This window comes from Alosa alosa, chromosome 3 (genome assembly GCF_017589495.1).
Source record: "Alosa alosa isolate M-15738 ecotype Scorff River chromosome 3, AALO_Geno_1.1, whole genome shotgun sequence".
Classification (NCBI taxonomy): Eukaryota; Metazoa; Chordata; class Actinopteri; order Clupeiformes; family Clupeidae; genus Alosa; species Alosa alosa.
Genome location: NC_063191.1, coordinates 28,375,832 through 28,401,910, shown reverse-complemented (window position 1 = coordinate 28,401,910; position 26,079 = coordinate 28,375,832). Strand labels below are relative to the sequence as shown.

The 26,079-nt window shown below is 43.1% G+C and overlaps 1 protein-coding gene across 1 annotated transcript in view; it reads right to left on the bottom strand.

Annotated features, from left to right (window-relative positions):
* ubr3 (ubiquitin protein ligase E3 component n-recognin 3) overlaps nt 1–26,079 on the bottom strand; it is a 73,883-nt gene that overhangs the window by 37,811 nt on the left and 9,993 nt on the right. The window contains exons 9-22 of the mRNA XM_048238643.1: nt 22,220–22,399; nt 13,158–13,291; nt 12,737–12,823; nt 12,470–12,535; nt 12,059–12,148; nt 11,252–11,380; nt 8,982–9,034; nt 8,674–8,807; nt 8,043–8,128; nt 7,692–7,833; nt 4,462–4,558; nt 1,653–1,794; nt 1,450–1,551; nt 358–528 (exon numbers count right to left, since the gene is read on the bottom strand). Of these exons, the coding sequence (XP_048094600.1) occupies nt 358–528; nt 1,450–1,551; nt 1,653–1,794; nt 4,462–4,558; nt 7,692–7,833; nt 8,043–8,128; nt 8,674–8,807; nt 8,982–9,034; nt 11,252–11,380; nt 12,059–12,148; nt 12,470–12,535; nt 12,737–12,823; nt 13,158–13,291; nt 22,220–22,399 (1,613 nt within the window). The remainder of the gene's footprint in view (nt 1–357; nt 529–1,449; nt 1,552–1,652; nt 1,795–4,461; nt 4,559–7,691; nt 7,834–8,042; nt 8,129–8,673; nt 8,808–8,981; nt 9,035–11,251; nt 11,381–12,058; nt 12,149–12,469; nt 12,536–12,736; nt 12,824–13,157; nt 13,292–22,219; nt 22,400–26,079) is intronic.

The following is a 26,079-nucleotide window of genomic DNA, read 5'->3' as shown; positions in this document are numbered from 1 at the left end:
TAAGACAAAAATGACAAATACCTAATGATTTTTCAAAAGTTAAAGTGGTTACAAATATGGGAGTGCTCCCACATATATATGGTGTGTCTTCAGACAAAAAATCTAGACGTCACGTCATTGACCCGTGTGTGTGTGGTGTGTATGTATGTGGTGTGTGTGTGTGTGTGTGTGTGTGTGTGTTTTCTGTCTCACCTGGCTAGGTGGGCTGCTCTCGGTGCTGGTGCTGTGTGTGTGTGTATATGTGTGTTTTCTGCCTCACCTGGCTAGGTGGGCTGCTCTCGGCGCTGGTACTGTGTGTGTGTGTGTGTGTGTGTGTGGGGGGGGTCTGGGGAGTGTGGTATGTGTTTTCTGTCTCACCTGGCTAGGTGGGCTGCTCTCGGCACTGGTGCTGGGCGGCGGCTCCCTCTTGACCTCGGAGGCGTCCTCAGGCACGCGCACGCGCACATAGTTGATGATGTGGTGCAGGTTGGACAGGAGGCTGGTGCCCGGGAACCAGCTGTCATGGCAACGCTCCTCTATACATGGCTCCTAACCAGGGACAGAGAGAGAGAGAACATGGTAGTCCAGTTACTATGAGAACATGGTAGTCCAGTTATTATGAGAACATGGTACTGTAATCCCGTTACTATGAGAACATGGTAGTCCAGTTATTATGAGAACATGGTACTGTAGTCCAGTTACTATCAGAACATGGTACTGTAATCCCGTTACTATGAGAACATGGTAGTCCCGTTACTATGGTAACATGGTAGTCCAGTTACTATGAGAACATGGTAGTCCAGTTATTATGAGAACATGGTACTGTAATCCCGTTACTATGAGAACATGGTAGTCCAGTTATTATGAGAACATGGTACTGTAGTCCAGTTACTATGAGAACATGGTACTGTAATCCCGTTACTATGAGAACATGGTAGTCCAGTTATTATGAGAACATGGTACTGTAGTCCAGTTACTATGAGAACATGGTAGTCCAGTTATTATGAGAACATGGTACTGTAGTCCAGTTACTATGAGAACATGGTAGTCCAGTTACTATGAGAACATGGTAGTCCAGTTACTATGAGAACATGGTACTGTAGTCCAGTTACTATGAGAACATGGTAGTCCAGTTATTATGAGAACATGGTAGTCAAGTTACTATGAAAACATGGTAGTCCAGTTACTATGAGAACATGGTAGTCCATTTACTATGAGAACATGGTACTCCAGTTATTATGAGAACATGGTAATGTAATCCCGTTACTATGAGAACATGGTAGTCCAGTTATTATGAGAACATGGTACTGTAGTCCAGTTACTATGAGAACATGGTAGTCCAGTTACTATGAGAACATGGTACTGTAGTCCAGTTAATATGAGAACATGGTAGTCCAGTTACTATGAGAACATGTTACTATGGGAACATGGTAGTCCAGTTACTATGAGAACATGGTAGTCCAGTTGTACCTCGTCTTCGTCGTCCTGAACCTGGTTGTCCAGCCCCAGCTCAATAAGGTACAAGACCATGCACAGCACATGCTCCGACATGTTGGGATGGTCCATCCAGATCTAAAGATGTACACACACACACACACATTTATCCAGTGTTGTTTTGAGATCAGTGTATAGTTTCATTAGTGTGGTGAGTAGGTAGAGTGCAGGTGCCCCACCTTATAGAGGAGTGTGAAGATGACGATGTGGAGGGTTTTGCAGTGGAGCAGGCGCACCAAGCCCCTGTAGCACGAGTGCAGAGGGGTCCTCTCTTTGTAAGGTGGCCACGGATTGCCTGAGATTGATGCCGATTGCTTCAAACTGGTGGACGAAGGGAAAGCACAGAAATGGTCAGCATAGGGCAGAGACATTCGTTTGAGGACAATCACACACATATGTGTGCACACACACGCACGCATAAATACTGTATGTGCACAAACACACAAATATGCACTGATATAACACAGACTCTCAACATGTGGCAGTGGTAGCGTAGTGGTTAAGGAGCTGGGCTAGAGTCCAGTAGCCTGAAAAAGTTGTGGGTTGAATTCCCGGCTTCCGCAATTTAGCCCTTGAGCAAGACACTAAACCCCAAGTTGCTCCGTGGACAATGTGGCCCCTTGTAATAGAATTGACTTATGACAATATTGAATATTTATGCTTTAAATGTAAATGTAACACACACAAACACACACACACACACAAGTACAGTAGCTTAAACCAAAAGCAAAACAACAGATAGTCATAAATCTGACCCTCAACAGACACACACACACACACACACACACACACACACACACAAGCCGATCACACACACACACTCAAGCCAATCACTGTGATAATGCCCATGTAATCCTATCATGTATTATAATATCATGTATTATAATATTTGTGCGCATTGGGCATTCTGTTGTTCATTCATGTTTATAATTGGCACAAGAAGTGCCCAGACGTCCAGCTCAGTTCTAAGTCTCTGCTGCCAGCTAGAGTGCACCAGCAGCACAGCAAGCAGCCGAGCCAGCTACACTGGCTACCTATGGCGGCCCGCATCAAATTCAAGTCTCTAACGCTTGCCTACAAAGTAGTCTCGGTTCTGCTCCCACCTACTTGAATGCCCTCATACAGACTTACACTACCTCCAGACACGCGCCTCTCTGATCTAACGACGTCTAGCTCTACCACGGTGCAGCTCAAGCCAATCCAAACTTTTTCTCATCTGTTGTTCCCTGGTTTGGTGGAACACACTGCCAGTTCCTACAAGGGCAGGGACATCCTTTTCCACTTTCAAAAAACTCCTGAAGACCCAGCTCTTTAGAGAACATCTACTCTCATAGCAACACTTACAACAAGTCTTACTGATCCTAGCACTCACCAGCCGTTTTAAACTGACAAGTAACTGTTAAAAACAGCACTCACCGACGCACTTGTTCTTACTGTACTCTAATGTTTTTTTAAACTGTCCTAAAATTGTGAGAATTGTTCCAAAACTTACTGTTTACCATGTTGTTAGTCGCTTTGGTTAAAAAGCGTCAGCCAAATGTAATGTAATGTAATGTAATGTAATGTAATGTAATGTAATGAGGGAGATGGCAACCGCAAAGGCTCAGCAGCGCCACCGTCTGGAGCCCCCGGGTAGCACAGGCAGCCGTGCTGATGTGGCGTGGGGCCGAGTGAGGAGGGAAAGGGGTAAGCACCTCCGTGCTTCTCTGCTCATGGCTAAAGGACCACAACGACGGGTCTATTCTGTGTGCCTGCTGACAGGCAATCCATCATCCGAGGAGTGCCCAAGGGACTTACACACACACACACACACACACACACACACACACACACACACACACACACTCACACACACACTCCACACCCCCCCCTGCCTAGAGACACACACACACACACACACAATGCCCCCATGAGTAGATGTATCGCGCACACACACAAATTCACAGTGACATTATGGTCACCATTACTGTTTGTTTTGATTTCATCTTGGGCCTTTTGCATTTATTTTTGCTTCTACCATCCTTATCTGCCATTTACCTACCAGCAACACACGCACGCACACGCACATGCACACGCACACACCCCTCCTCCTCTCTTGTCTGGTGGAGTGTTGAGAGTGAGGCGTGATGTATTGATCAGCGGTGACAGAGGACTAATAGCCCATCAGGAGTGTGTCTGTCCCTCTGGGACCTCAGCACTTGGTCTCCTCCATGAGCTCAAGTGTCAACACTGACCCAGTGCTGACACACACGCTGACACACACACACACACACACACACACACACACACACACACACACACACACACACACGCACACACACACACACACACTCTCCGACATGCACTCCACTTAGATAGCCTTTGTCATGAACACATGGACACACACACAGTCTTGTTATTATTATTACTACTGTGGGTAACAAACATACTCTCAAGTCAAAAAACTCATTGCAGCTGGGAGCCACAGTGAGAAATACATTGGACACTACATTTGAATCTGCGGTGCACACTAGATAAGGCTACCGTGCAGCAGAACCCACGCAGCGAGAACAGGAGGTTCAGGAGGATCCCAGCATTTGATCAGGAGGATACCAGCATTTGATCAGGAGGTAATACCAGCATTTGATCAGGAGGTAATACCAGCATTTGATCAGGAGGTAATACCAGCATTTGATCATTAATGAAGCCGCCACAGGGCACAATGAAACAGAAATCATTTGAGAGTAATTTGAGTCATTTCTCTGAATCATCTGGAAGAGCTTGTCATAGGTTGACTAAATGGGCCACACACAAAATATCCATTTCAGTGAATACCTTTGCATCAAAACAATGCCTAGACACACACTCTCTCTCTCTCTCTCTCTCTCTCTCTCTCTCTCTCTCTCTCTCTCTCTCTCTCTCTCTCTCTCTCTCTCTCTCTCACACACACACACACACACACACACACACACACACACACACACACACACACACACACAGTGCACTCACAATGCAGCATATCTGTCCATGGCTGACTGCACGTCTCTCCTGTAGACTGTCCTGAGGATCACCATGATGGGGTCAAACTCCTTCTCCCACACCTTGGCTGCAGAAGACACGCACACACACAAGAAGTGAGGTTTAAGACCACATACACACACAAAATTCTGAGGATAACCATGATGGAGTTCTTCTTCCACACTTTGACTGCAGATGACACACTCACGTTAATCATTGTAATTTATAAATCACACACACACACACTAATCATTGATATTTATGGACACGCACCACACACACACACACACTTCAAGACATCTACAAAATTGGCAGAGTTAAAACACATCTCTACAAAGACTAACAGAAGCATGAGAGATGAGGAGGCATTCAAAAAAGAGGTGCAAGGCTGCCCCCAAGTGGCTGCAGACAGAAACAGCATCATCCCTTCAGAGCACTGTGAAGCAGAGTGAATGGTTGATGCGTCCACACAGGAAGACTGTACGCCACAGCCAAAGAGTAGTAGAGGAGAGAACCCCTACAGCACCTTCCCAAGCCCTAACAAACTGACATTTGCAGAAACTAGTGTACTAGCACACGTATGCTTACAAACTGACATTTCCAGAAACTAGTGTACTAGCACAAGTATGCTTACAAACTGACATTTCCAGAAACTAGGGTACTAGCACAAATGCTTACAAACGGACATTTCCAGAAACTAGTGTACTAGCACAAGTATGCTGACAAACTGACATTTCCAGAAACTAGTGTACTAGTACAAGTATGCTTACTAACTGACATTTCCAGAAATTTGTGTACTAGTACAAGTATGCTTACAAACTGACACATTCAGATAGCTCTGATCTATTAGCATATAGCATGCTGATATATCCAGAATCTTATGTTCTATAATAGTAGACCAGGAAACTGACACACTCAAGGAGGCCTGTATGCATACTTGGCATATAACCATTGGTGCAGTAGGCACCAATCTCCAAGCTCCTTAAAGCCAGAAAAATAAATAAATAAATAAATAAATAAATAAATAAAAGCCAAAACAAAACTAAAGCAAAACCAAAACAACACAAAATCCTGTTCAGGGCAGGGTTAGTATTGTGAGATTGCTAGGTTGCCAAAAACAAGACAACTTAAGTGTGCGCACACTCCTTTAGGCAAGCACATTTCTAAATATCTCTCTCTCTCTCTCTCTCTCTCTCTCACACACACACACACCTCTTATTCTCTTTCAACCACACACACGCACACAAACTGTAAGCCTGAGAGTCTTTATCCCTCTCCCTTTCACACACACGCACACAGAGGTGGGACCAAGTCACTGTTTGGCAAGTCACAAGTAAGTCCCAAGTCTTAGCAGTCAAGTCCAAGTCAAGTCCCAAGTAAATACAGAGAAGGGCAAGTCGAGGTCCAAGTCCAAGTCACATCAAAGCCAAGTCGAGTCAAGTCCAAGTCCCAATCTTTTTCAAGTCCTGAACAAGTCATCAGGTACTCTTCTTAATAATGCCATTATTAGACTATCGATCATAATTTTAGCACTTCCATCTAATCCACAGTATTTTATTTTTTTTATAAATACAGATTAAAATATGTTCAATGTTTCTGTCTTGTAATCTTTTTACGACATATGCATGTGCATACCTGTGTAATATACTGCGTGCATGCCTGGTAATCTGTACAAAAAGCGGATAGCTACATGACACTCCGCACAGCTGCAAATATATATATATTTTTTTCCAAATTCGGACCCACTGTAAGGATGAGTAATAATTTGACTGATGGTATTTCTAAGCTAGGCCACAGATTTGCCTGCAAACAATTTATTAGGCTGTCTGCCAGTGGTGACTCATAAGGGAAGCCAAGGTCAACACTTTTATATTATTTAAAAAAGATAATAATGACAGTAATTGTGTTTTAAAGTATTAATTTCTTAAATACTACACATTTGATGCTGTTTATCTAATTTGTAAATGGTGCACTGTCACTTTAAGCCCATTGTGCACTGTCCACACGTTCTCATAATGATCTTTTTTTACCAGCTCCGTTCAAATATAGCCTATGGCTAGGCCACAAACTCAAACATTGTTTGTGCCACATGTATAGCACAATATTAACAATGATAAGCATGATATTAAGTTGGCACAAACAGCTTTCATTCCTTTGGAAAGAGAAGCATGTATGACATGATGCTTGCTTGACATTTTCTGTTTGCAAATAAAAGTGAATTATGAGCCTGGTAGCCAGTAGCCACCTAGCTACAGTAGCTGAGTGGAATGCGTTTCAATCGGCATATCATGTGCTTCATGTAAATAAATTGTTGAATACTTCAAGACTCACCAGTTCCATTACACAAGGCAAAGACAACTCTTCATAATATTCTTGTCCATTTTTCCAAATCACAGTGAGTGCAGCTATGTCATAGTGACCTGGATCTCATAGTTTATAACAGTATAGTAGACTAGTGAGAACCGGATAAATTAACAATCTCCTCTAATCTCGTACTTGTTGCCTAACGATTTCTTTTTTATATGTTTCTTATATTTTAAAGAAGATATCAATCATCATCAACAATGACAAGCCAGCTGGAACCTACTCGTTTCTCTCCCTCTGATGCGTGCTTAGATGTGTTCTCAATTAAATGCAGTAGCCTAGCATAAGTTTAAGTTGGATCTTAATGGAGAGGACTCGAAAAGTATCATCTTTATGTAACATGCTGTTGGTGCTTTTTGACAAGCGTTCTCTAACAAGAGTGCAAATCAGTTTGCAGTAAAGCTACTAGTGATTGGCTAAATGTTGGTCCTTCCTCTGTCTCTTGGTGCCCTACACACAGTGCGTAGCATGTGGGGGGGGTAGTGGCAGTAGGCTACTGAACTGTGCTCTGGCCGCTTGTCTCCGCTATTTTTTATTTTTTTTTAGTCGCAGGAAAGCGTCTCTGGGGTGACTGGTCCACGATCAGGAAATTTAGTTTTTGATTCGAGACATGTCAAGTCATCACAAGTCAAAGAGGCAAAGTCCGAGTCAAGTCTTGAGTGAATAGTATTCAAGTCCAAGTCGAGTCGCAAGTCATGCCGAATTTTATCAAGTCAAGACTCGAGTCCACATGTCTGGCACACACACACACACACACACACACACACGCAGACACGCACACACAGAGTAGGTCTGATAGTCTCTATCTCTCTCCTCGTGGCACGCAGACTGAGCGAGTGTTGTGGAGGTGTCCGCACCTTTGGGCGTGTACATGCCCTGCTGCATGGAGCCTCCAGGCTCAAACACCGGGGCCTTGAAGTCGGCCACTGCAGACAACATGTCCTCAAAGCTGCAGCTGCCTGGGACTATGCCACTCTTTGGGTTCGGGTTCTCGGGGATCTGTGGCAGACGGTCAAGGAAAACACACACACAGAGTATCCACATACACGCCCACACATAATAAACACACATATAAACTATATAGGAGTTACAAGTCCCCCACACACACACACACACACACCACAGCTGTTCACTGAGAGAGGTCTAAACGAACACCCTGGCTCCGGAGGGCACGGTGACGCTGAGTTCAGTTGAGCACAGAAGGATACGAGGTCCAGCAGGGAGCTGTGGGTGCGGTCATTCATACACAGCTGGGACACCATCTCCGCCCGCAGGATCTCATCGTCTGCCATGCCTGACAGGACCAGAGGGGCACAGAGGAAAAGAGGAAGCAGGAGAGAGAGAAAGAGAGAAAGAAAGAGAGAGAAAGAAAGGGTGACATATAGAGAAGGATTTATTCAAAGTATGAGGCTCATTTGTTCCCAGTGTGGGGGTCTGCCTTATACTAGTGCAGGTCCTATACACTGTGTGTGCAGGAGGTCTACTCTTCTCCAAAGTGTCTGTGCAGGTGTGTGTACCTGTCTGTCCCACAACGGTGTCTGCTCAGGTGTGTAAACCTATCACGATCTAAAACATGTGTTCTACCTAAGTGCTTGTGCAAGGATGGGCCAACTTGGTGTATCTGCAGGCTTGTGCAGAAGTGTGCATCTGCAAGTGAGTATGCCTAGGTGTGTGTGTGTGCACTCCTGTCCTACCTGGGTGTATGCTTAGGTGTGAGCATTTTTGTGTGTGTGTGTGTGTGTGTGCGTGCGTGTGTGTATGTGTATATGTATATGTGTGTGTGCGTATGTTTGTATGTGTGTGTGTGTGTATATGTTTGTGTGTGCGCGTGCGTCCTACCGAGGTGTATGCGCAAGCTGCAGAGGATGACCAGGAAGGTGAGCGCTCCCTCCAGCATGGGCCGCTCCTGCTCAGAGTCCAGCGCCGAGTTCTGATGCTGGGAGGCCATGGTCAGCAAGTCCACCACCTTAAATCTAAACACACACACAAGCACGCACGCACACACACACACACACACACACACACACACAGGCGCGCGCACACACACGCAGGGATACAGATCAGTAATGGGGATGGGGGAGGGTCAGATATTAATGTCTACTTGCACTGAAAAATCTGAAAGATCTTCATCTTTTTACTTGACATACCTCTCAAAAACTGAGGAAATGAAGTAATCAGGATCCAGTCGAGATGCACACACCTAAGTAATAAAGAAAGAAAGAAAGAAAGAAAGAAAGAAAGAAAGAAAGACAAAAAGAAAGAAAGAAAGAAAGAAAGAAAGAAAGAAAGAAAGAAAGAAAGAAAGAAAGAATGAATGAATAATCAAACACACCTCGCAGTACTCTAACAGCAACAACACTATGAACAATGAAATAAAGGCGAATTTCCTTAGTGAAATCAATCAAATTGCTTCAGTGTGACCTAGGATATGTGCTGTTCTGTTCATACTTCAGCTCACCTGTGCTTTCCAGTCAATCTACCTTTATTTACTGGGTGGATTTATTGACAATGACAACTGGTCTTCCCAAAAAACATCTAAAGAAATTGGCACTCATACAGAACTCTGCGGCTAGACTTTTAACTAAGACTAAGAAGAGAGAACACATCACCCCTGTGTTGGCTGAACTGCACTGGCTCCCTATTTCCTATAGAATTGATTTTAAGGTTATGTTAATTACTTACAAAGCTTTGAATGGCATAGCACCTTCATATATCTCTGAGCTTTTAATATCTTATCAACCACAAAGGAAACTTAGATCATCCAATTCTAATCTTTTAATCGTACCCAAAGTGCTCCACAAACAAAGTGGAGAAGCTGCGTTTATCCATTATGCCCCAAACTATGGAACACCCTGCCTCTGTACATCAAGCAGGCGAGTTCAGTAAATATTTTAAAAAGATCTGAAAACATACCTGTACAGGGAAAGCTTTTAGTTAACTCATCTTATCCTGTAGACTACATTTTCAGATTATTCTACATCTGCTACTATTGGGGGGCTTAGCCAGCCAGAAACAGATGGGCTCCCCCTATTAAGTCAGGTTCTGCTCAAGGTTTCTTCCTGGAATATGGGAGTTTTTCCTTGCCACAGTTGCCATATGGGTGCTTGTGGGGGTAAGAGGGTTAAGGCTGCCAGTCTTATGGCGTCATTTTCTATATTTTTGATATGTTGCTGAGTATAACATAAACAGCAAAGAAAAGTGATTGATAATGACTGACTGACTATTATTGTGTTACATGCTTCAAATGTAAAGCACTTTGAGCTGCATTCTGTGTATGAAAGGTGCTATACAAATAAAGCTTTATTATTATTATTATTATTATTATTATTATTACAATGTCTCTCACAACAAGTTCTACATGTGGAATATGGTGTGTGTGTGTGCGTGTGTGTGCGTGTGTGAGGCAAAGGCGTGTGCGTCGCAGCGGCGTTCCCTCTGGCACCCTTGTTGTCACCTATGCACACCTGACTTTCACTGCCCTTGTTTTGACAATGAATCACAAGGGTGCCGTTTTCCATCACACAGGACTGATTTGAACAGCTGGCTTCAGTAGCTGAAGGACTGCACTGCCCAGGCCCCATCCCCCACACATATCAACACCCTGGTTAAATCAGGAATTAGCTTACATCCCACCCTTTGAAGTCTTCATTCTCCCATGGCCGTGATAATCTGTGGCCGTTTCGTAAGGACGGTGCAGCTGGCAGCAGTATGGACTCTGCCACTGATACAGGAACTAGCAGCCGTGTGTCTGCAGTGGTTATTAACTATGGCCTGCCCAGTAATGACCAGCAGTGCCAGCCGTGTGTGTCAGCAGTGGTTATTAACTATGGCCTGCCCAGTAATGACCAGCAGTGCGGGCAGTAGAGGCCAGACCAGTGCAACAGCTGTCATAACTGTGTGTTATAAAGTCCAAGGCAAGTAAAGAAAGAAGTGTGGCTGACATATAACTTTCTAGCACCGTCTCTAAAAACAGTGCTATTAATAAAATAGCATGAACACTAGCAGTGGGTAGAGCAGTAATAGTCAGAGTAACAGTGATACTCAAAAGCAGAATTGAAATATTAATAATAAGTTAGAATATTAAATATTAAACAACGAGCATCTAAATTGTACATTGTTTACAGCAGAGCAGTAGCAGTCCTAGTGACAGGGGAGCTGACAGTGCTGTATTGCCTATGGAGTGGTCACTGTGTGATGGCCAGTGCAAACGCCCGTGGATGGAAGAGCAGTTGGAACATCAGCAACTGAAAAGGGTCAACCCAGGTTCGCCGTTGAGAGTCTGTGTCGCTTTGAATAAGTGTGACTGTTAAATATCGGTCAGTTGGTCAGTCAATAGTGATAACAGAACAATGGGAGAGTGTAAGAGCACAGTGAGCGCACACTGGCTAACAGCCTCCAGGCTATAATCTCAGCTTACCTGGAGCAGGTAGATGTCGGGGTCGATCATGGAGTTGCAGAAGTGGGACTGGACATAGGTCATGGCTTGACCTTTGATCTGGAGGCCGTTCCTCACCCACATGTTGCTATGGATCTCAGACAGGCTCACCTGCGCACACACACACGCACTCAGATCAGGTCTGTTTTAAGGCAGCCACACCCCACTACATAAAAATTTTGTTGCAGTTTAACCCATTTACTCCTGAAATGCCTGCTAAAAACGCCTATAGAATCCTATGGCATTCTAGACTAAATAACCTTATTTCCTGAGGGTTTTCTGAAAAAATGCTAAGAATTGTCAACGTCTACTAAAACCTTACTATCTAAGCCTCTGCACACCTAGAAACATGAAATAAAAAGCATGCTGCGCTACGCAGCATCCAGCGGGAGAGTCAATGCTGCGCTATGCAGCAACAGGCGGGAGATAGAATGTTGCGTCGTGCAGCATCCAGCACGAATGGGTTAAACTGTGCAGACAAACCATACTACATACAGTATGAAAACACACAGAGAATCTGCCCGCCGTTACATGTTTTTTAATTGACACTGTATAATGTATAAATAATATTGTATAATAATATAATAATATTGTATACTATGCTATCCTATACTATAATACACTATGATATAATATAATATACTATAACACACTTTAATATACTATAATACACTATAATGTACTATACTGCAGAAAGTGCTATATACACTATACACATCATCACACCAAAAAATGAAAATTATGAAGAGATGGTAAAATATTGGCTCAGTGAGTGCTGTCCTTCCCTACCTGGATCTGAAGAGGGTGGACCATGATCTTCATTAGCATCTCCTGGTCAGGAAGCAGGCTGTCCAGATCTAGGCCTTGGCACTTCACCGCCTGGGCAGACACACGCGGAAGAGTCACGTCAGCGTCAGCACAACGCTACAACCCCTACACATCCACACAGGGGTGTAAACATTTCAGTCCAACAGACGCTCACATAATCTAATCTTTAACACTACTTCACAGAGACAGAGTGATTGTTTGAGAGAGGATGTTTAGTGACAGTAAAAAAAACAAAAAAGGCTTTATGCATTAGGTTTATGCATCTCATTGTATTTCCACACGTCTAGTCGCTATGACAAACTAAGCAGGACAAACAGAGTGCTTTAAACATAATGATGGGCAGTACAGCACCAGCTCAGGAGCCTCACGTACCTTGCTGAGGAACATGGCGTAGTATCGGTGCAGAGGTAAGTGAAATGTCACCTGATTGGGCGCAGGCTGAAAGAGGGAGAGGATATGCACCAATCAGGCGTCATCTAACTTCTAGAGTGAGAAAACTAAGTGTCTAAGTGTCCCCCTCAAAGCAGGAGAGACCACCTACCATCACTCGACATGAGTTCTTGTCAACCAGTCTCTAAAGAATACACTTATAGTATGTTTTCTTTTCATTGTAATTATTTAATTAGTGTTTCCCATTACCTCGTCCACAAAGCCGATGTTATCGAACCACACTTGAAGGGCTTCCAGGCAGAAGCGCACCACTGTCTTTGTGTACTCCTGCGTCTCCTGTTGGTCCATGGAAAAGCTTAGGTAAGTGCACAGCACACACATAGGCAGCATGCTGGGATGTGATTTGAGGAGCTATGAGAAGAGGTGCATGCTGGGGTAATATTTGAAGAGCCATGAGAGGGTGAGTGGCAGCGGTAAAAGAGGTGCATGCTGGGATATTATTAGAGGAGCTAAGAGAAGAGGTGCATGCTGGGATAATATTTGAGGAGCTATGAGAGGGTGAGTGGCAGTGAGAGAAGAGGTGCATGCTGGGATATGATTTGAGGAGCTATGAGAAGAGGTGCATGCTGGGATAATATTTGAAGAGAGTTGGAGAGGCGACGGGTCTCACTTTGACTTTGCAGTGTGTGAGCAGACCCCACATGGGCTGGGCACAGGCCTCCAGCTCAGCCGCGAACGCTGCATAGTACGTCTGTGACTCAAACTCCACGTGCTCGTTCAGCTCCCGCTTGTTCAGGTTCATACCTGCAGGACGCAGAACACAGACACACACACACACACACACACACACACACACACACACACACACACACACACACACACACACACACACACACACACACACACACACACACACACACACACACACACACACACACACACACACACAGAAAGGGAGAGGGGGAAAGACAGAGAAACAATGCAGTTGAGTCAGAGAGCAGAGCCAGAGTAACACTACAGAGCTCCTATCTGTCAGTTCAGCATGACAGGTCTCCTAGCTCCAGGTAACAAGAGGGAGATCAACATTAGTGTCTGCTTGTCAATGAGGAAAAATAAAAAAATTGTGGTATGCATGGATCACGAATTGTGGTATATACTATAAAGCGAGATTGGTGGCATGTTGACCCTAAAGCCGTAAGTGCAATCAATTTGACAGCAGTCATGTTTTCTTTGAACTTTTAAATTTTAATGTTTTAGTGTAAACCCATATCAATTGTTTACTTTAAACTGTAAACAAAATGGTAAGCACTCAAACAATGTAAGACACATGCTGGCAGATGCACAGTACCACCTCTGCACCTATTTAGAGACAAAAGACTTTCCCACGAGCTCACGATTTATACAAAACACTGGGTTGCAAAGCCATGGTGTGATTTCAGAAGAAAACATATTAATCTTGAGCCTTAGATGATTATTGGATGGATGAATGAATGGATGGATGGATGGATGAAATGGGAATGTAAGGTGCCTATATTTACTCAGTGTGACATGCCACCAACACAAACAGCAGGAGAAGGTGAGATTAATGCATCCCTGTCTAACATGACTTTTGATTATATTTTCACACAGCCTGGTAAAGCTGCTGCCAAGCTTTTTCGTGATGGTGTAAAGGTCAAGAGAAAGTTCCCTGGTGGGACTGCCGTGGCAGCATGATCTGATCACCATATGTTCATCTTTTCTCTATTCTTCACTGTAGATGAAGTCTTCAATAAAACCACAAGCATGCAATCAATGAGTTTTGTCCAGTGTTTATGTCGGGCGCATGTCCGTGGTCTGACACACAGCAGTGATAGACAGCAACTTTTAAAGATGAATAATGACTAAATGTGGCACATAGTGATGCAATATATGAGCACCACAGAGCCAGAGAATAAACAAAATAAAAGTGTTTAATCTTGAGCATCTTATAGCAAAAACACTTTAAAATTCAAATAGGCAGGATTATTAGTTACAGGCAAGAATATATTAAATAATAAATTCATAATAAGTTTAATAAATGTGGTCACAAGCACCACTCAATGAGGTCCAAGCAGGTTGTGAACTTTCTTAGGGCCAGTGTAAAAGTTTTGAGGTGTAAAAGTTTTCAGAAAGTAAAAGTCCTACCACATATTTGCTCCAACCATTCACTAAAGCAGCTGATTCTAATTGGCCCAATTCCTCAGCCAGGTAGATGAGCTAAGTAGTGGAATGCACAAGTAGAACCAATACTTGGTAGAACATTTACTTTCTGAAGCCGGACTTTTACACCTCTGCTTATAGCTGATTGAAACCAGGGGCCGTATTCACAAAGAATCTTAAGGCTAAAAGTAGCTCCTAACTGGTGAATTTAGGGGAAACTCCAAAAAATAATGGGCATGTCACTCGTAACTTTAGGACTCCTAATTTTTTTAAATTTTTTTTTTGAAGATTAATTCATAAAGCATGTTACCCCTACAAATAGCAGATAAGTCTGGGACAGCTTAAAAGAAGTCGAGAGGACTCCTAACTCACTAATACCTATTCACAAGCAATCCTGTTTGTACCATTTCACATCGCGATGTTTTGAAATGTTTATGCAGCTACAAGAGCGAGGGAATAATTGTGCATTGTAACTAAGGGATGTAATAACGCCACCGACAACAACCAAAACCATTCATTATCAACATGTAAACTAAATGTAATATTCCATTGTAAATAAAATGAAATTGCTTCTCCTCTTTGCAAATGTGTCTTCATACAGATTCAATTTAAAAAATGTTGCAGAGATACTGCATCAGTCCGTAGTGTATTTCATTAGTCTTTAGTCATTTGTCTTAGTCTTTATTCATTTAGGCTCCATCATTTTATGTCCTTTACAGTAGGCTACTTGTGTAGCGCACACATTCTCACCAGCAAAGCCCTGTCACCTGTCACTCATCATTGTAGGGGAAGTTTTGGGCATCATTCCCGCGTTATATTCATCATCCAATCAACGTGGTCACTTCAATCAAGCTTGTGCATGAGTAATTACATCAACAATAGCAACAGAGCTTTTCTCTTATTTTAAGAGTCACTTTTTCTTACTAAGAATAGGCCTGAGTGGCTTTGTGGATAGGTTTTAAGAGAAAACTCCTAGCTAAGAACTTTTAGTGCGACTTTTAGTGCGATTACTCCTAGCGGTAAGATAAAATGCTTCATGAATATGGCCCCACGTAAATAGCATCTATATATCAAATACTTTTAGAGGGGACATTTCCCTGGAATTTAAATATAAAGGTGGGTCTCAAAAAAGTTTTCCCTAATTTATTTCAAAAAGTGAATCTTTCATATATTCCAGATTCATTACATACAGTGTGAAATATTTCAAGCCATTTTTTGTTTTAGTGTCAATGATTATGGCTAAAACCTCATGAAAATCAAAAATCAGTTTTCTCAAAATATTAGTATAAAGATGTTATAATACAGAAATGTTGGTTTTCTGAGCCTTTAATCCCTTAGTTTGGTTCAGTAAACACAACCACAATCGTGGGACAGACTGCTGACTTGATAGTTGTCCAGAAGACATCTTCCACAAGGAGGGTAAGCCACAGAAGGTCATTGTTGAAAGGGCAGGGTGTTCACAGAGTGCTGTATCAAAGCAGATTCATGGAAAGTTGACTGGAAGGAAAAGTGTAGTAGGAAAAGGTGTGCAACAAGGATGACTGCAGCTTTGAGAGAATTGTCAAGCAAAGCCGATTCAAAAACTTGAGGGAACTTCACAAGGAGTGGACTAAGGCTGGAGTCTGCATCAAGAGCCACCACGCACAGAGGTGTCCAGGAAATGGGCTACAAGTGGCAGGCTCCTAGTTCTAGCCACTCCTGAATCAGAGACAAGATTAAAGCGTCTTACTGGACTAAGGAGACAGGACTGGACCGTTGCTCAGTGGTCCAAACTCCTCTTTTCATATAAAAACAAATTCTGCATTTCATTTGGATATCAGGATTAGGGTTGGGTATCGTTTGAATTTGAACGATTCCGATTCCAATTCCGATTTCTTATTTCGATTCCGGTTTCTAACGATTCTCGATTCCGATTTTTTTTAAGAGGCAGGGTCAAAAAAAGTTTAGGATATTTTAAATGAGCTAGCTAATCAATGGTCTTTCTCAGGGTAAGACCTTTTCAAGACATCTAAATGAAACTTAAGACTATACCACGGCAAAAAGATATATATGACTGTTTATGCAATCGTTTTTTTCCTACTAATTTTAACCCCCACCCCATTTTGGATGTCTACAGAAGTTACCAAATATATTTTGGCGAAAGAAAAATAATTGTGTGTGAATTACCTTCAAAGCTATAAATGGCCAATTTTAGGGTCTAGGCTGCTTACTTTTGAAGCTGGCTGTACATATTTGGTTTTGCTTACTGCTGAGGCTGACTGTTCTTCACCTGTGTCTGTAGTAGCCTAGGCTACTTGCCAAAGACATGTGCACTGGACTGGATTCCCTTCAATATTTTTTTCAAAGTTAGACTAAGTTATTTACATATTTTAATAAGCCTACTTTATATAATTTACTATGTGCATCTATTGTCCAATATGCAGCACAGCAAATTAAAGTTAATCCACTACTTTACATTTAGCATACCAGTTGTATCTAAACCAACCAAAGCTTGACTGAAACATTGTAAAACCATTGACTTGTTTTAAATGAATTAAGAGACAGGTCCTCCTCACATGATCCTGCTGAAAACTGCTGGTTTCATCTCAAGCACGCACGTATTATGAACGCACGTTTTTTTTTTTATGTAGCCAGTCGCCGACATTCAAAAAATATGCGGTTATAGTTCACAACTTTTGCGAAGTAGGCCTAGCCTACTGGGAAACGCTGGCAAGCAAGCTGCTGGCAGATATTACAAGTAGGCTATTATAACTTAGACAGATAGACAGTTAGACAGACTTGGAAAGATGCAAACAGATCAACTTAACATATGAAGTATTTCCTCCTGATTGCGAAGCACTGAACATAATTTGACCAGCAGTCTTCGCGTCCATAGTTTGTGAAACGATGCTGCGTCCGATCAACGATTTTAGATGCCAAGCGCAACTCCAAAAAGGAGAACAAATGAGCTTCCGGCTAGAGGTTGCACCGAACGCCGGACAGGGCTTTTAAAATCCATATGTCCGGCCTAAATTCGAACGTATGGCCAACCTATCACTCTTTCTCCCGCTCATTCTACCGTAGGCTTTGTCATTCAACGTAGGCTACTTATATATGGGTAATTCCACGTCAATTCAAACAGGGCCCACGCACTTAGGTCTCAAAAAATTATTATCATATCATATTAATGTCAATGGGGCATTTTGCCCATGTTCAGGGTGGAAAATAAAAAGAAAAGATTTGCATAAGACAAGTCAAATTGGTGTTTTCAAAAAGAAGGAATTATGGAGAATAAAGAAAAATATATTTAAAAAATCTTTGTATATTCCCACAAGGTGTTTGGGTGCTCTGAAAATGATAACCAAAATTATTTTTCAGACTTGTGAGGTCTGCTGTTCAGACCCTGAAGGGATTTGTTTTCTGTTCATTGCTTTTTGTGAGAGTGTTTCTACTTATCTCAGTAAGGAAAATAAATCAAGAGCCTATGTTGAGTACAAATATGTCTTCTGAAGGCTTAAACAGAGCCCAGCCAAAAACTCCAATAAAATTTGTATCAACTTTGAGGGACAGCTATGACCATGCAGGATTATCTAGACCAAACGTGACGATTTTGCTACATACTATTCCTATTTATGTACCAGCATGCAAAATTTGAGCCTCCTACATGGTTTAGTTCTTGCTGTGGGCTTGTGAACTTTGACAAAAAAAGGCCGAACAAAATCGACACCCCCTCCCCTGTAAAACTGGCTGTATCTTGGAAAGTATTGATCTTACATAAGAGTAATTTTGCAGTGTGTCTCCTGGGTAACATAGGTACACCTGGTAATTTTTTCAGAATTTTTTGAGACGTAAGTGCGTGGGCCCTGGTTGAACTGACGTGGAATGACGCATATCTCTCTGACCTCAGCTACACCACGAAAACGTCAGGCATATTATTTTGTACATAGGCCTACTGTATTACTGTTTTCACACCTTTAACCACACCCGTGAAAAACATCTTCACTCTGCAACCACTACACTTCCTCCCGTAGCCTAATAGCCTAGTCAATTATACAATTGCGTTTTAAATACACAAAACTGGATTGAGACATCACTCGCTCTCTTGCACTCGCTGGCGGTCCCATACACACATTTAATACCTCTCTTTCGAAAATTCAGTTGTATTTAAGACTATTTAAGGATCCGCGGGAACCCTGCTTTCTGAATGAAATAGTCTGACCTTCTCCATGAATTTTAATTCTATGAACTATGCGCATCTTCGTTGGTGTTCAGCCGTTTCTTCTTCCGGTCGGCGGACTGGGAATCGAAACTAGGAATCGAAATTTGAACTTTTGAACGATTCCGGGAAAATCGCAAATATAGTCCCGGTTCCAACCAATACTCGATATTCGATATCCAAGCCTAATCAGGATCCAATCAAGGTCCCAAGAATCTGGAGGAAGAGTGGAGAGGCACAGAGTCCAAGTTGCTTAAAGTCCAGTTTGAAGTTTCCACAGTCCGTTATGATTTGGGGTCCCATTTCATCTGCTGGTGTTGGTCCACTGTGTTTTATCAAGTCCAGAGTCAATGCAAACTTCTACCAGGAGATTTAGAGCACTTCATGCTTCCATCTGCTGACAAGCTTCATGGAGATGCTGATTTCCTTTTCCAGCAGGACTTGGCACCTGCCCACAGTGCCAAAACTACTAGTAACTGGTTTGCTAACCAAGGTATTACTGTGCTTAATTGGCCAGACAACTCATCTGACCTGAACCTGATGGCAATAATTTTACGGTTAAAATTATTAATAATTTAATTTCTAGACTAGTTTCAGTTAGCCATGTGGCCCTTTTGGCTTTAAAACAAAGACACCCTCCCCTCCCCCAATGAAATGCTAATGTCCTGGTTCCAAGGGCTATGAGATCCACAAGACAAAGGATGTTACCTGGCTGTACTGTATCCATGTGTCATGAAATGTAAATATATTCATGTTTGGTATCATTGTAATAGTCTCAGTACAAGGATTGTAATGATTTGATTGTGAGAATGTTTGGAACATTCTATAAGTGATATTTCTGATATATAAGATATCTCTCCTCATGTTCTTCAGATAGGTGTGAGTAGGTGTGTCTGATGCCAAGTGGAGAACCAACCAAGTGGGCTTGTTTTGGCACATAAATTCTTCCTTTGTTTAACCCATACAAAAGTAACTAAACTGCAATGTTTGTCAGACTAAGATTAGAACTAGATAGGGAACTGAAGAAGAGAGAGAGGGTGATCCAGGCCATGGCCTTGTGCCATGTGTTTAGAGGCGGTCCTGGCTCAAGCTCTTCGTTGTCTAGGGTATGTTCAATTAAACCAAAAAGCCTACCGCAACTCGCAACCAATAGAAACAAACACAGAAAGACCTGAGAACCACCCTCCACGCTAGCCCTACGTGTGGTGCACAAACTTGGAAGTAGGTCCTAACTGTGGTGTGTGTGTGTGCATGTCAGCTTGGCAGGAGAATCAGAGAGCGGTCACCTACCTGTGGCATCCTCGCGCTCCCGGCCCGGTTCTCCGATACTTGTAGCCCTATGGCCAGCCCAAGTGATGGTTCTCGTACACGTTGAAGTTTTTATTATAATTTGATGGTGCTTTTTCCAAAACCAAAATATAGTCCACAAATGGCAGCAACGTGCGGGGACAAACAGGCCACAGCTCCCGCTGGGCCTTGCATAACGAATTGCTGCCAAAAACAGTTTCTCCTCCAATTGGTTACGACAGGTGTTCAATTTACCAATTAGCCACAGGTAGTGACATCACTGAAACCCCGCCTGTAAGTCAGTGCTTGCCCTACAATGTGTAACCTATAACCTATCGTAACACATGGCCTAGGCTACATAGACCATAGACCATTTTTTTTGTACCCTCTCTGCTTGTAACAGAATAAACCTGATTCCTGAGTTTACCTGAAGTTTGCCAGTCTAAGATTAATATTAAGTTATTATTCACCACAATTACTTTCAAACCCCACAGAGAATCTATGGTTTATTGTCAAGAGGGAACACCAGACCCAACTATACAGACGACCCTAAGACTGCTATCAAAGCAACCTGGGCTTCTATAACACCTCAGCAGTGCCACAGGCTGTTTGCCTCCATACCATGACACGTTGATGCAGTAATTTGTGCAAAAGTAGCCTGGCCAAGTATTGAGTGTATAAATTAACTATTTTAGATTAGTCAGATTAGTTCATTTATTTTAAAAGGTCAACATTTCTGTATTATGACCTCTTTAGTGTAATATTTTGAGACACTGATTTTTTGTTTTCATAAACTGTAAGCCGTAATCATCAAGATTAAAACCAAAAAATGCTTTGAAATATTTCACTTTATATCTAATAGAATATATGAAAGATTCACTTTTTGAAATAAATTAGCAGGCATAAATTAACTATTCCACGATATTCAAATTTTTTGAGATCCACCTGTAGGTGGAGTTGATCAGTCCCCAGATGACTAGACGTCCAAATACAAATAGATCACATGAGACCATAATGGACACTATGTGTGAGGGTCTTGTTAGTGAAAGGGGATACCATGGGTCACTTTGGCTTTGGTTGCATCTCTAGGCTATTTCAAGGGTCGGGTTGATATGGCATCGCGTGGTGCGGTATGGCATGGCATGGTGTGGTGCGATATGGCGTGGCATGGTGTGGTGCGATATGGCGTGGCATGGTGTGGTGCGATATGGCGTGGTGCGATATGGCATGGTGTGGTGTGGTGCGATATGGCATGCCGTGTCGTGGTGTGGTGTGGTGCGATATGGCGTGGCGTGGTGCGATATGGTGTGGCGTGGCATGGCCAGGCTTGTTGTGCACGATCACTCCTGCAGGACCCCTGACCTCTCTCATTCCTTGCGCAAGCTGTGCGTCTCTGACAACATTTTCCTGTACAGTTTGTGTGTCTGTGTGTATGCAAGTGGTTTTAAAAGGCCAGTATGGTACACTGGTCACATACACCCCCATTCCCATCAACGGGACTGAGGTGGAGGTGTCAACTCTTGGACCCTCAACACCTCTACCCTGATCAAAAAGGCTCACCGGCGTCTCTTCTTTCTGAAGAGACTAAAGGTCCTCCTGTCTCCTCAGATCCTGGTGAACTTCTACAGATGCACCATTGAGCATCCTCACCAACTGTGTCACAGTTTGGTATGGCAACTGCTCTGCCTACAACCGGAAAGCACTGCAGAGGGTGTGAAAACTGCCCAACGCATCCCCGGTTCCTCACTCCCCTCCATCAAGGCCATCCAGGGCAAGCAACACAACACACAGGTTGTCGGAGACAGTGACATGATCTGCAGTGGCAGAGTGAGGGAGAGGGAGGGACAAAAGGAATTATGTCTCTCACTCCCTCTCCGTCTCCTTCACCTCCTCTGTTCCACTGTCCCCCATTCTTCTCGGTCAAAAAACTTATTTAAGCTCACAATATTCAGATCAGCCCAGACCGTTAACAACCCACCAGTAATCCACCCGAAGCTCCCGAAGCGCCACTCCAGCTTTGCGTATGTGTGTGTGTGTGTGTGTGTGTGTGTGTGTGTGTGTTCTTGACTGACCTTGAAAGAAGGACACAAAGCTCATCCAGAGCATAAGCAGGGAGTGGTCCTCCAGGAAGCGCTTGGCGACACTTTGGTGTGAGAGAATGTTAATGAAGTCACTAACTAAAGGCCAGTAGGTGTTGTTCTTCAGAAGAGCCTCGCCACAGTTCACCACCACATGATGGCTATTCTCCTCATCTGAGAGAGAGAGAGAGAGAGAGAGAGAGAGAGAGAGAGAGAGAGAGAGAGAGAGAGAGAGAGGAAAAGAAAAGAGAAATGAAGAAAAGAGAAGATTAAGCATGAAATCTTTGAAATAAATGACTTAATTTATTTATTTATTTAATTGTCATTTTTGATAACATTCCCTAACCTGAATAAGCTTCAGATAATAATAATAATAATAATAATAATAATAATAATATAATAAAAAGAAAATCAATAAAAACCAGATGACTGACTGCAGCATCATCTACTGGTCAAAGGGTTTTTTGACACTACTATTAATAAAGTTGTCAGTCAGAAATGCTAGAACAGCACAAAACATATAGCAGTGACGCGAGCAACAGAAAGAAAATAGAAATGGGGCGTCCGACAAAAAAGTTCTCTCAAAACGTCACGTTGCATCACGCTGCTCATGTCACTTGCAGTCAGGACACTCCAATTGAAAGCAATGAAATTGCAAGACGCGCACACACACAAACACACACACACGCGCACTCATGCACACACACACACACACACACACACACACACACTGTTAGGCGTTAAGGGGAAGCTGGCTAACACCCAGCTGTTTGCTAAGTCTCTCTCTCTCTGCTACCGCTGGCCATGACAGTTCATAAGGTTTCAGAGACTCCAGCGAATCAATGCAGCACCTCAGCCACCAGCAGGAAGCGTGAACCGCCGTAACATGACCTGGGCCACCTCGCAGCGCCACGAAATGAAACGATACGTCCAACACGATGCCATGGCGAGGCCCAAGGGAGGGCTAGAGAGCGTAGTAAATCTCAAATTAAACTCACGCACACACTCTTCTCACTCACTCTAACAATCAGAGCCTGGCCATCTCACCATCCCTGAGTTCTAGTTCTGAAGTCTGCTTGTGTAAACTGATACGCTGAACATCAAATTGCCCAGGACATCTCTGGCAGTCCTCCACTGCCCCCCTCCCTTCCTGATTCAATGTTGTCAGCAAACGTGTCTGCAGTGCGCTAATGTGCTTCTTTTCTCTGGAGAAGTCACTCCTAAATGGCCCTGCATTTTTCACAGGAGAGAACACCCTCCTGATGCACTAAGCAACCCTCCTCTTGAGCCGTCACGACTGCCCCTATAAGGCTGGACTGTTGCGCCTGCCCATGGCAAACTGACCTACATAGACATGCATCTATGCGTGAAATGTCATGGTTTTTTTGTCTCCTCTCTACGTGTTAACATTTTTAACCTGTGCCATGAAGTGCCAATATGCATGTTGGCGTGAACAGATCAATGAATGCTGGCATTTGTATTTAGATGTTAACACAAGCACAAGCACGCATGGATGCACTATATGTATTCATAAATGTAGAAACATTTATCAATGAAAACAAGAACATGAGTTCCTTATCCCAAAGCTCTTAATCTCACACTCCATATAAGGCCATAGAGTAGAGTACTTAAAGGAGAATTCCGGTGTGATATTGACCTAAAGTGTATTGAAACATGATACTGAGTATGAGCATTATGTCTCATAGCCCATCTCGGCTTGTCCCCTGCACTCCAAAATCTGGCTTAGTTAGCCGATGCTACCAACAGCTTTTTCAATAGTGGTGCTTGACATCGGGCTAGCCATGCAAATAAATCACTGTTTTACACCCATTTACGAGGCTCAATGTATCTCCACACTTCATTGGTAGACTTCCGAGGGCCCTGACATTTAAAACGAGACATTGAGAACTTTGAGAAAGGCTAGGCAATCAAGGACATGGGTAGATGGAGGAGAAATCAAAAAATAATAAATAAAAAAAGTAAAAAAGTTGGAGAAAGTCAGATATGTGTGTGTGTGTGTGTGTGTGTGTGTGTGTTTTGGCGTGTGATGAAATAAGAAAATAAATAAAAGGTCTGTAGCATAGGGAGAGGGATGTAAAAGTGCTAAAAGTCTTGTAGGTGTGTGTGGGTGTGTGTGTGTGGGGGGGGTCATGAGTGCTGAGGAGTGAATGAGTGCAAAGTCAGTATAGTGTGAGTTCAGAGTTGGGAAATGTTTGAGAGTGCTGAGGGATGAATGTGTGCAAAGTCAGTATAGTGTGAGTTCAGAGTCCGGATGGCCTGGGGGATAAAACTTCTCCTGAGTCTCTCAGTTCTGGCTTTGTGACTACTACATAGGCGTCTTCTTGATTTCAGCGGTAGGAATAATCCATTGTTAGGATGAGAAGAGTCCTTCAGAATCTTTTGGGCTCTTAGGAGTACTCTTCTGGAATAGATATCTTGTAGAGCAGGGAGTTGAGTTCTTATAATGCGTTCAGCTGAGCTGCACTACTCTCTCTGCAGAGTACTACAATCTCTAACTGTGGAGTTCCCATACCAGGTGATGATGCTACCAGTTAGAACACTCTCAACCGCTGAAGTGTAGAAGGCCTTCATGATGGATGTAGAAACTTTGAATTTCCTTAGCTGACCTAAGGAAGTAGAGTCGTTGTCTGGACTTCTTCAGAACATATTGAGTGTTAACAGTCCATGTTAAGTCTTCAGTAATGTGGACACCAAGGTATTTAAAACTTGTGACTCTCTCTACAGGTTGCCCGCTGATCATTAGTGGGGTGTAACTGTAGTTCTGCTGCTGCCTTCTGTAATCCACTACCATTTCCTTGGTTTTATTGATATTCAGTGTCAAGCTGTTAGATTGACACCACTGCCACCTCATCAACCTGATCCAAGTAGAACTGTTCATTGTTGTTACTAATCAGGCCCAAGATCACTGTGTCATCTGCAAACTTGATGATGGAGGTATGACTACTGCTGGCTTTGCAGTCATGTGTGTAGATGTTGTACAGCAGTGGACTCAAAAACACAGCCTTGGGGAGCACCAGTGCTGATGGTTAATGAGTCAGATGTCAGACCCCCCCCCACTCTAACCACTTGTGAACGGTTGGTGAGGAAGTCAAATATCCAGTGACACAGGGTGGTGTTCAGTCCTAAGGCCTTCATCTTTGTGACCAAGGTGAGAGGTACTATCGTGTTGAATGCTGAACTAAAGTCAATGAACAGCATCCTCACATAATTCCCATTCCCTCCTCCAGGTGAGTTAAGGTGGTGTGCATGAGGTTTGAGATGGCATCCTCTGTAGACCTGTTGGCTCTGTAAGCAAATTGGGGGTCGGAAGGAGGCAGGGAGGGATGAGCAGATAATGTTTTCACAAGCTTCTCAAAACACTTCATCACTGTAGGCGCCAGGGCTACTGGCGGTAGTCATTCAGACATGATGGACTTTTGTTTTTTTCGGTACTGGAACAATAACAGACTGCTTGAAGCAAGTAGGAACTGTCTCTTGAGCCAATGATGTGTTAAAGATATAAGTGAAGTGAACACAGGAGCTAACTGAGCAGCGCGGGATTTTAAAAAACCCTGTTAGAAATTCCATCGGTCCAGTAGCTTTTCTACAATTTACCCTCCTAAAGGCATTGCTCACATCGACCTCAGAGACACAGAAAGGTGCATCCTCATTTGCTTCACATGCTGCAGCTAGTCCAATATAGTCTGTGTTTTTTTTCATGTCAAAGCGAGCAAAAAAAAGCATTAAGTTCATCAGGGGAGGGCTTTACTCACATTCATCATAGGGGGGACTTTCTTTCAAAGCCAGTGATGGTTGAGTCCTTTCCACACTCATGCTGGATCACCCTCCAAGAA